The 11193-nt window shown below is 32.5% G+C and overlaps 1 protein-coding gene and 1 long non-coding RNA gene across 4 annotated transcripts; both read left to right on the top strand.

Annotated features, from left to right (window-relative positions):
- Positions 1–1574: 1574 nt before the first annotated feature.
- LOC107948577 (NADH dehydrogenase [ubiquinone] 1 alpha subcomplex assembly factor 3) lies at positions 1575–4062 on the top strand. 3 transcript variants are annotated; one of them, XM_016883198.2, is made up of 6 exons: positions 1590–1873; positions 1984–2100; positions 2416–2450; positions 2880–2980; positions 3090–3145; positions 3590–3653. In XM_016883198.2, exons 1-5 carry the CDS (start codon positions 1692–1694, stop codon positions 3138–3140), a joined length of 486 nt encoding a protein of 161 aa, XP_016738687.1. In that variant the 5' UTR covers positions 1590–1691; the 3' UTR covers positions 3141–3145; positions 3590–3653. The 3 variants fall into 3 exon arrangements, with proteins under 3 accessions (XP_016738677.1, XP_016738687.1, XP_016738680.1); XM_016883188.2 differs by lacking the exon at positions 3090–3145 and having other exon boundaries at positions 1575–1873; positions 3590–4062; XM_016883191.2 differs by lacking the exon at positions 3090–3145 and having other exon boundaries at positions 3564–4062.
- Positions 4063–6093: 2031 nt separating this feature from the next.
- On the top strand, positions 6094–6886 carry LOC121216374 (uncharacterized). The gene is made up of 2 exons (XR_005912560.1): positions 6094–6333; positions 6614–6886. It is a non-coding gene; the product is annotated as an uncharacterized lncRNA (long non-coding RNA).
- The last annotated feature ends 4307 nt before the right edge of the window (positions 6887–11193 follow it).

Raw genomic sequence — 11193 nt, 5'->3', positions numbered from 1 at the left:
AAAGAACAAAAAATTATAAAATTATCAATAGAATTTTACTAATTCAAACGCCATTCAAGCTTAACAATTTTGATCCAAATAGAATTTTGTTTGTAGCTTAAGACCACCATCTCTCTAACTCTCAATTTTCATAAAATAACTTCAAAAATCAATCCATCAAACTATTCTTGTAATTTACCTTTTACTAATTTAACATCAGTTTTAAAGATAAATTGTATCATGCCATAGTTTACACATTCTTAGAAGCAAAAATTTAAACTTAATAATTTAAAATCCTTCATAGATATTGTTAAAACAAACAAATGCAAAAAGAAACCTTAAAATCAAGCAAGAACGAAAGAAGAAGAAAAAGACACCACAACGAAAACACAAAAGCCAACCTTTGTTAAGGTTAGCCAATGCCTTTTTTGGAAGTTCCCGATGGTGAAAATGAAGCATAGGGGTGTAGTAATATGTTTAAATTTCAAGCCAATTTGATTATCGGAGTTGGAGATTGGACAAAGAGAATTCGAGACTTTGCGTAGCTCTAAGGGAATCAAGGCCAATTTTGATAAAACATTAGTCAAAACGAGTTTAGGGATGTGTTTTAGACTTAAGCCACCACTAGTGACCGATGGTCAGTGACCTGCGAGTGATAGTTAGTGCGGATGTTGGCCATCAAATATTGGATTTTGGGTTTTGATGAAGGGAAAGGAAGAAGAGAAGAGTAAGGGGAGAGAAGAAAATAAATGGAGAGAAAATAGAAAATAAGAATTTTTTTTTTCTAGAATTCTAAGTTTTGAAATTTAAAATTATTTCTTTTAATCTTTTTATAATATTTGTAATTTTTAGAATTAGATTAAATTAAACCATGTGTAAATGTTAATGATTTTTTTTTACAATTAAGATAAAATTAACACAATATGTGAATGTTGATGGTGAAACTTGTTATCATGATAGTTTTTATAATTATCACTTTTATCCGTGTTACCCTTAATAACTTATGACTAAAATAGATAGCATTTTGTAACTTTAGATAATAAAAAAGAGTTTATCCTTAAAAGAAGGTAAAATTACATTCAATGACACTAAACTATTAGTAAGTTTACGTTTTGGTAACTCAATTTTAAAAAGTTATAAAATTATTATTAAATTATTCGAAAGTTTTCATTTAGGTCACTGAACTATTAAAATCATTATTGTATGACCTTCTTTGTTCGCACTGCCTATACCAATAGAAAGCTCTCCTCATCTCTCTTCTACAATTCAAATTCTTTTCAAGAAACAACTTTGAACATCATGAATCTGCAAACCAAAATCCAAACAACTTTCTTCTCTGATCTCTAACACTCATCGTCAAATTGACTTAGATCTACTGTATGTTTTTCTACTCGCCAATGGATACTATCCACCATACTGATCGTTGAATCAATGCTTGGAGCTTGCTAACTAAAATTTATTTAAAAAGAAAAACTTAACAGTCTAGTGACTTAAATAAAAACTTTCAAATAGTTTAATGATTATTTTGTAATTTTTTGAAGTTAAGTAATCAAAATGTAAACTTACTAATAGTTTAGTGAGCTTAGATGTAGTTTACCCAAAAAAGCGAAACACGGGAGTCGCTGGTATATGTGTGGGCTGGGGTTTGGGTAAAAAGTGGCGACTTCAGACAGGGGACGGAACAGGAGAGGAACATCGATAGATAGAAGGAGATGGCGGTGAGAGGTAGAGCAGTAGAAACGCTGCCAAAGCTGATGAGGAGCCCGAGGAAGGACTCGGCTTCTTCAACAGTGACTCGAACTCCAGCCTTGCCCTCCCTTAGACGCGCTTTCTCTCTCTACGATCAGATTAATCTCATCGACAATGTTCCCGATGACCAGCTTCGTTTCCAACGGTTTTTCCTCTTTTCTCCTTCACTTATGTAAAACAGAAATTCCAACTCCTTTTCTTCAACACTCGCCTTAATTTTCATCTGGGTTTTCTTTTTCTTAATTGATTTGGCAGATATACGGAAACAGGATTCACTGTGAACGGTGTCAACTATGAAGGCAGCTTGCTTTGTGTGGGAAATTTGGTTACTTCTTGGGGCCCCCGTAAATTTTCTGAAATTACTCCCCAAAGGTATTTGCTTCATTTCAATTCTTTTCTGGTATGCTTTCTTAATTAGTCTAAAATTAACTGTCTGTTATACTATCTCCATTGGTGGAATTACTTCTCTTCACTTTACCTATTCACATAATTTATCCTACTATGGATCAATTCAAGTCAATACTTTTCTTCAAAAGCTTCACCGTTTAGTTTATGGTCTCTTCATTATGCTTAAGTTTCAGGTGGCTTGACTAAATAATATTTGTCCCTCCCCTATATAAAAATGAAAATTTCCAACTTTTGGTCTCTCCCCCATCTCATATTTCGTCTTTATTGTACTTTTTGCAGCTTATCCATCTTTCAAATTATACGACCTATTCCAGGTGAGACCTCAAATAATATATATATGTGTGTGTGTATGAAGAACAAATTCAATACCTGATAAAAGTGTATCAATGATGCATCCCCATTGACCAATCATCTTGTGGACCTAATTCTAGTTTTTTTCACTTGGGAATTAAAATAGAACTTTTAATGCAGAGATGCACGCTCATGGCCCTTAGCCTTTTTTCTGGGGGCCTTGGGAGCGGGGAATAATAATGGGTATTTCATTGCATGATCTGCAGTATTTTGCTTGCGTTTAGCATTCCAGTAGTGTCACCTCCTGTTGTACCTGGAGAATCTAAGGAAGCTGAGAATAATTTCCTAATGCAGTTAGACTGTAGAATTAAGCTTGATTTTACATGTACTTCTGTTTTTTCTTTTCTTCTAGTTTTGATTCTCATGAAGCATTTCTCTCTTGTTTATTTTAGAAATTTTGATTCTTGGCTGTGGAAGGTACATTGAACCTGTAGATCCGGAACTCAGACGCTTCATCCGATCTACTGGCATGAAATTGGAAGCCTTAGACTCGGTATTGTCATTTTCATTGGAGTATTTTTGTTGATACCTAAATTTGACAACTTAGTTTTGAAATTTTGTGGTTGTAATTGCTTGAATATCACTATTTTTCCACATGGCAGAAATGGACCTTCCATCCCCTCCTTGTCAATCTATTTCCATCCCTTGCATGATTGAGGTTGAAGGCTTCTCATTTATGTGTTTTTCTGAAAATCCTAATTAAATTACTACCCTAAATTTTGGAGCATCAAATTTAGGCTTTCTCATGTCAAAGAAGACTAAAAGGCTGTTCTCTATTTCTCTTTTGTCCAAGCCTTAGGGACTGAAGTTGAGTACCAGTTTGTCAATCATTTCTCCGTGCCAATGTGCCTGATTAAAGAGCTCTTTTGCATTAATCTGTTAGAAACCCACGTACATATTTATGCTTGTGTTTTGTGTTTGATTTCTCTTCTAAAAACATCTGTCTATATTTTGTCTTGATTAATGCATGTGCAGAAATGCTGGTTATTATTGATGGAAGTGATTTAATACTTGTTTATAGTCAATGCTTGAAACTATAAGCACCAATAGGAACTGACTTTGATCACAACCTTCAGGCTCAGAATTTGTTCTCCTGTTGCAGAGAAATGCTGCATCTACTTACAACATACTGAACGAGGAAGGTAGAATTGTGGCTGCTGCACTGCTCCCATATGGAGTTTCTTCATGAACCTTGGTACTCCCAATTTTTACGACTTGGGTTTTTGACTTTGTGGATGAGAAATTATCAAATGTTTGTGCATATATTGATACCGCGTGGGAAAAATAAGCAGTTACCGTTCCATGATTGACTTTGATGTCAGCTTCTATTTTGTGCTTGGGTTTTTCTCTGTTTTTCAACCAAATTTCAGGGAAGGTAGAGACCGTCTTCATAATGAGCTTTGAATAAAATTTAATTGCTTATGGTTCGTGACAATCTAAAGTTGTAGGCATTTTTGAATTTGTTGTAGCTGTAGCTAAGCTAAGCTAAGCTGATATGAGTAAAAGCATTGCAGTGCAAGTACTTGATTCAAACTTGATGATATGCACCCTGGTATCGGAAGGACTTTTTTTTTCCCCTTTCATTGTGGTAAAATATATTATTCTTATTATTTATGGGTTCCCTCATGAAACATACTAATTGGTTTCGTTGTGTTGTTTGTATCTTGTTAAAGGCATTATATATATATATGGAGGGTAAGCTGCGGTTGAAGAATTGTGTTTGTGTGTAGTGCTACTATACGAACTCTATCGAAACCGTTTTAAAAAAAAAAACAGGGATCGACTTTGAAAATAAAATGGAAATAAAATGGGAGTCGCCACCGATCTTTTATTGGGGTGTGATCGAATCACCTTGAAAATGATTTTAGGTTTGTGAATTTTGAGAAAATAGGCTCGGGAGTCGGTTATGCACGAGGAAGGGTTAACACCCTCATGACGCCTAAAATTGGTACCGAATTGATTGTTTAATGTCTTAAAGTCGAAATTTTGAAAAGATTTTAAAATACGATCCTTTTATCTTGAATAAAATGAATTGGATGATAAGGTTCATTTATTTCAAAGAAATAAATTGTCATACTCAGTAAGTTAGAGTGTAACATTTCAAGTCTTCCAAATTTAAATTTGATTTTAAAACCTGTGCATTTTGATAAGTATATCTGACTATTTGGGGTCAAATGAAAGAATCAAAATTCAGTAAGTTAGAGTTTGATTTTACAAAATTCCTAAATATTGAATATTACCTTTATTTTTTTTATTGTTGGAAGAATTCTCGTCCCGAGAAAATAATATGTCATATCCAATGAGTTAGGACACAACGTATCGAATTTCCGAGAATGGGTTTTTATATTTGAAATTTGTATGTTTGCATTAAAAAGATATTTGGTTATTTTGGTCCCACGGAAGATTGGAATCCACTAAGTTAGGATAATCTTTTCGAAAATTCCAAATCCCAAGTGTCGCGCTATTTTGAAAGACTTTTGAATGAATTGGTTTTGATATTTAAATAAAATGTAATCTTTTCGATGAATAAAGCGCCATGAAATGATAATGTATCACGTAAAAGGATAACTCATAATATACATTAGTGAATGACAAATAATCAATAAATGGAAGTAGGCCAAATATAAAACAAGGTCTTCCCTTTTTTCTTTTAAAAAATAAACTATACATACATATAATTAGGTTCGAACATATATATACAAAAGCTTGTTAGAGGAACAACTTAAAATTAATAATGATAATAATTGTGAAATTAATAGTAATTTAATCTAAGTCATATAAGCGTACAAAATGGTTTCTATTATGAAAATTCTTAAAATATAGTAATACATGTAAAAATACAAAGACATTGAAGCATAAGTATAAATCATTGAATCAATAAAATGTATAATGATGTTAAATTGGGTTTTGATGCACGATATATATATGCATATATTAATACGTAATACTTTTTTGAATAATAATAATAATAATAATAATAATAATAATAATAATGCATAACAAATTTGAAATGATGATACATAATGAATTTAAAAACAAATACATAATAAATCTAAGCTAATAATACATGAAAAATTTATGACGCTAATAATATATTGTGGCTACATAATGAAATTTAACACTAATACATATGATTATAATAAGAAAAATTAAAGTATAGCACGTAATATATATATACATAAAAAAGGATAAATAAATTTGAATAACATAACAACAACAAATTAATTATTGAACTAATTAATAAAAGGATCCAACCATAATTAGAACCGAATTAACAGGAAACAAAAGAAATTAAAAATAAAATGCGGGGTCAAAATGAGATTAAAATAAAATTAAAGAGCCACAAACAGAATTAAAATAAATAACAAGGACTAGATTACAACGCGCGAATGACACGAGGGACTAAAAGGGAAATAATCCCAACACCTCGAAACGCTGCGTTATGGGAAGGACCAAAGTGAAACAAAAATGAAATAAGAGGTTAAATTTAAAAAAGAAATAAAAGAATTAGATTGTAGCGCGCAATAAATGCGAGGGACTAGTGGCGCAAATAAGCCATTTAACAAAAACGCGCAGATCCTTCCCTGGGTCGGGTCACCACGCGGGTCGGAGGCTTCTGAACGGCGTCGTTTTTAAAGCTACTGAAACATGCTTAAAACGGCGCTGTTTCCTCCATATATAAACTAAAATAAAACCTAAACAAATCAGCCTCTTATCATCTTTCTAAAAAGAGACTGAAGAACCCTAAAGGTTCTCTGCGCCGCTTCGATGAAGGTTGTCCTCAGGGGCTTTCGAACCTCGCCCAAACTCTGATGACGACGGAGAGAGAGGAGGTCCGGCCACAAGGTACGTTTCCCCTTCCCTTTACTGCTACTGCTTCTTTTTTAATAAACAATCAACAGAATATAAAACGAAAAGAAGAACTGCGAATAAAAGAAAGAATAGAACCCAGGAAAGATCACCTATTGGTATTCTGATTTTTTTTATTGAATCCGGGTCCAAAAAACTACAAAGGGATTTTCCTTTTCTTTTATAGCCGAAAAAGGAAAATAAAATCAAAATCAAAATAAAAATACAATATGTTGTCCTTTTCTTTTTGCGGTGTTGTGTTCGTTTGTGTTAGCAGGTGTACGGAGCAGTGGACGTGGCTGGGGTGATGTGGCGCAGAGCGTACGGAGGCTTGTCGCGGAAGGCTTGGCTGCGACGCCTAGATCTTCTAGGGTTCCTTGCTATTGATTTTTGTTTTCTGCAATCGGGTTGGGGATTTGGGCTGTAATGGGTTTGTAATTTGGGCCATGCTTAGGTTTGAATTTGAGCTTCTGTTAATTGGACTGTTTAATAAACTGTGGTATTTGGTTTTTTTATTATTTATTGGGCCGGGCAATATTGGGCCATTACAAACTCTGTCATTGTAATTGTCAACTTTCTTTTGTCATGGAAATATTGAAGAAAACCAAATGTTGGCTTGGTAGGCTGAGCAAGGGAAAATGAATACAAGCGAGGAATCAAAAGCAAAAGCAAAAGCAAATCATGAACTTGGACCGGACATTTATTATTCTGACAATAGCGAAAAGGTATTGGCATAAATTGATATACTTAAACCCCAAAAGGAATATGCAAATCCTACTTTTGGATTTACTCTTAACATGGCTTGTATTTGCAAGAGTTTATATGGTTCTTCAAAGAAGATACGATTATAATTCAGTACGAAATCAAATAATCAGAATAAATAGTCTTGGCTTATATAGAGTAGTGGTTAAAATTTATATCGACTATTAGGTACTTGTTTAGGGATATAAGAAGACTTGTCAAAAGTTGTTGAATAATATTTATAGTTGGATACAATAACTTTTGTTTCTTAATACAAGAAGATTATGAAGCTGTCATTGTAATTATTAAGTGTTCATTAACACTAGATTTTCATTCGTTAAAATAAACATCTAAATTCAAACTAAAAACAATCAAATTTAAAAATTAGCTTAATTGAATAGTAAGCCCTCAAACTATGATCAAGTACTAAATTATAATTCTATGACCCTTATGAGCCCAACTATTTTCTCCCCTTACAAATAAACACCCTTCAATTAGGCAAGAGTTGGCACATGACATTTTTAATTATATAAAAATTTTAAATTAAATATTAAATATTAAATATAAATTAAATTAAATTAAATTATTATTTAATATTATATTTCTTTCTCTCTTCCCCTTTTATCTTCATCTTCTTCCTTTTTAGTTCCTTCGTTTTCATCTTCTCGCTCCCTCTTTCATCTTCACCCCTCCTCTCCCCCCCCTTTATTCCACCTCCATTATGCCGCCATTATCACCACCACATCTTCTGCCATAGCTTATGCCACCATCCACCATCTTTCAAAAATACAATCTTTTCAAATCAAAGGGCAACAAAAGCAAAAGAATTCATTCAATTCCTCCTGCACCTTACCACCACCACCACCATCATTGTTTATGTCAAAATTGAAGAAAAATACTCAATCCTCACCGATGACACCTCCACCTACACCGCAAACACCCCCACTTAACTTAAGTCAAGAAGACGAACTACAACTATAGGTGTTCAAACAGTTAACCGAACCAAACTAATGTTAATCAAATTAACTGGAATTTTTAATCCTTTAATCGTTAACCGGACCAAAATTTTTTCAAAAAAATTTAACTGAACTAAAATATTTTGGTTAATTTGGTCGCTTAACCAATTTAACCAAAATTTATATGTTTTTTTTTGTTAAAACAAGTATAAAACATATAAAAAATAAATTTATAATGTTCATTTGATCGAATTAATCGAATTAACCAAACTAGTAATAGCCTAATACATATAATATGCAATATTATTTATTAAGTTCAGTTAATGCGGTTAATTACTCGATTTCAAACTAAATTAACTGTTAATCGAAATTATAAAAAACCTTTAACCGACCTCCGACCAAACTAGATCAGTTAACCGACTAATTAACCGAATTAGATCGATTCGGTCGGTTAATTTGGTTTTAACCGAAGTTTGAACACCCTTAACTACAACCAAGGCCAACAACTGTAGGCCACCATTGCCGACAACAAAGCAAACACTAGTTGTTACTACGGCGAGAATGTGAATAGCAACAAACAATCACCATTAATACCCAAGTTGCCACCTCCACTACAATTTTAAATATGATGATTGTAATGTCCCAATATTTTCGATGCTACATCAAGTATTATTGGAGGAATCGTGTTTAGTGAATTCTGAGAAAATTTAAAATTGGGTTACATAAACTGGATTTATAAGGAACCACATTGACATTGGAGATGGAAATCAAAGTAGAAAATTATGGATGTGAAAATGTAGGAAAATGATCAAATTGTAATTTTGAAAAGCTAGAGGACTAAAATGCAAATTATACAAAGAAGAGAAAATGCAAGTTATTATTGATTAATTGGAATGGAAATAACTTATGTGTATTGGTGTGAGGGAAATCATTTTTAGACTAAATTGGAAAAGATTTAAAAATATAGAAACTAAATTGTAGAAGGGTAAAAGTGTAATTTTTACCATTTAAGAATTACTATTAAGGGTTAAATGTGAATTATGAGATTTTTAAATTGATAAATGCATATTCTTGTAAAGAGATTGTGTTAAGAGTAGACCTGTCCATGGGCCAGGCCGGGTCGGGTTTGGGCCGGACCTAGAAAAAATTTCAGCCCGCTTTCTAGGCTCGGGCCCGACCCGGCCCGAAATATGGGCCCGAGATTTTGTCCAGGCCCGGCCCGAGAAAAGAATATGGGGCCCGAGCTCGGCCCGTTTTAATTAAAATTAATTTTTTTGATAAAATTAAAACTAATTGTTATTAAAATTAATTGTTAGTAAAATTATCAAATTATTAATTGTTAATTGTATTAATTGTTGTAACAAAATCTAACATTTGATTACTTTACATTTTTGTATTATCAAATATTTTTGTAAACAAATAAGTTTACATTTTTTTTATCTTAAAACCAACCAATATTAATACATGTGCAGGATATTTTGTTACATAAAATATATATATTTTAAAAACTTAAACATAAAAAATATATATATTTTTAAACATAAAAAACTTAAAACATAAAAAACTTAAACTAGTATATTTTAAACATAAAAATATATATTTAATATATTTTCGGGCCGGGGCCGGGCCCGGGCCAAAAAAATTTTGCCCGAGGCCCGGCCCATTTTCTAAACGGGCCTCTTTTTTTGCCCAAGCCCATATTTCGGGCCTATATTTTTACCCGAACCCTCCCATATTTCGGGCGGGCAGTCGGGCCGGGCCGGGCCGCCCGACCCATGGACAGGTCTAGTTAAGAGTTAAAATGAATAAAATGATAATTTTTTCACCTAAGGACATTTTGATCATTTATCAATCATTTATTAGTAGAAATATTATTTGAAGAGATATTCTAACTTTGGGATTGATTTTGAGTCATTGGATATGATTAAAGCATGAAGATTAAATATGGACTAATGTGTGTTGGATTTGACTTTGACCAATTTGAAATGGTGAATAAGAAAAAAAATAAAGATTTTTCTCATCTCTTCTTCTCATTTTTTGCAGTAGCAATGGGGGGAGGAGAGTTGGCCAATTTTTTCCTCTTTCATTTCTAAGTGAAACCCTACCTAAAAACCCAAGTTTCATGTATTAAATATTATAGAAAACACCAATTTTCTTTGTTTTCCACCTTCACCATCTTCATATAAGACCTAGGGTTTCCATGTTTAGAGGGAGAAAGTTTGTTTAGTGAGAAAGTATATTTTCTTCATCTCCAGCATGTTTATTTGAGGTTATTAGCATGAGAAAGTTGTTAAAGAGTGTATGTTAATGCTTTGTTTATATTTATTGATCAGAAATGTTGATTGGGTGGAGTAGAAGACTTGGAGTAGATAGAAGAATGGATTCAAGTATTGAGAAAGAGTAGGGAATCTTGATCTTGAGCTATAGTGCATCCAAAAATTAAATACCTTTGAAATTTCTGTACTTTTTACTTGATTAAGCACATGATTTTGAGTTCAATTAATTAGTGTAATTAATAGTTGAAAAAGAATGAGTGTATTGAATCTTGAATACATAACTCAAAGTGTTGAAGTGGTTAACAAAATTGGATAATGTGAAATTGGATATGAAGAAATGAATAGTGATTAATTTCCATGAAAGAGTAAGGTATAGTAAATTGATGTCATAAAGCACATAATGGTAAATAGAAAAATGAAAAAATGAAAAGAGAAGTGTGTTACATGAAAGTTTAATTTGAGTATTGACATAGACCATTGAGTGTAAGGTGAAGCCATTAAATGTGGAAAGGAGGCATGGGAAATTGACAAACTTATGGTTAAGTAACACATAGGTGCATAGACATGAATTGGTGATCTACCTCATTTAAGTGATAAGTGAACTAGTGAAAGTGTACAAAGTAATACTTGATAAATAAGTAACAATATACTGTTCTTAAAATGAAAATATGGAAAACGTGTATGTATATATATTTGTATATATATGAATTGTCATGTGGAAATGATGTGTGATTTGGATTTTGTAATGCAATAAATAATCTTATAAGTGAATTGCCCTTGTAAGCTTAGTGAAATAGTAAGGGTACAATTGGTATGCCAATGGGGATTAGTGTGCGAGCTTTGTGTTAGAAGACAACGATTTGTTGAAGATAGCGATATATGCT

The sequence above is a fragment of the Gossypium hirsutum genome, chromosome D04, assembly GCF_007990345.1.
Source record: "Gossypium hirsutum isolate 1008001.06 chromosome D04, Gossypium_hirsutum_v2.1, whole genome shotgun sequence".
In the NCBI taxonomy this organism is placed as follows: Eukaryota; Viridiplantae; Streptophyta; class Magnoliopsida; order Malvales; family Malvaceae; genus Gossypium; species Gossypium hirsutum.
Note: the sequence above shows the minus strand (reverse complement) of the source record. Positions and strands in the feature narration are given on the sequence as shown.

Excerpts from the sequence above, each read along its gene's own strand:
- LOC107948577 (XM_016883188.2), top strand. The coding sequence starts at position 1,692 with ATGGCGGTGAGAGGTAGAGCAGTAGAAACGCTGCCAAAGCTGATGAGG. Across the intron at positions 2,101-2,415 it reads TCTGAAATTACTCCCCAAAG|CTTATCCATCTTTCAAATTA; the intron begins GTATTTGCTTCA and ends TACTTTTTGCAG. Across the intron at positions 2,451-2,879 it reads AATTATACGACCTATTCCAG|AAATTTTGATTCTTGGCTGT; the intron begins GTGAGACCTCAA and ends TGTTTATTTTAG.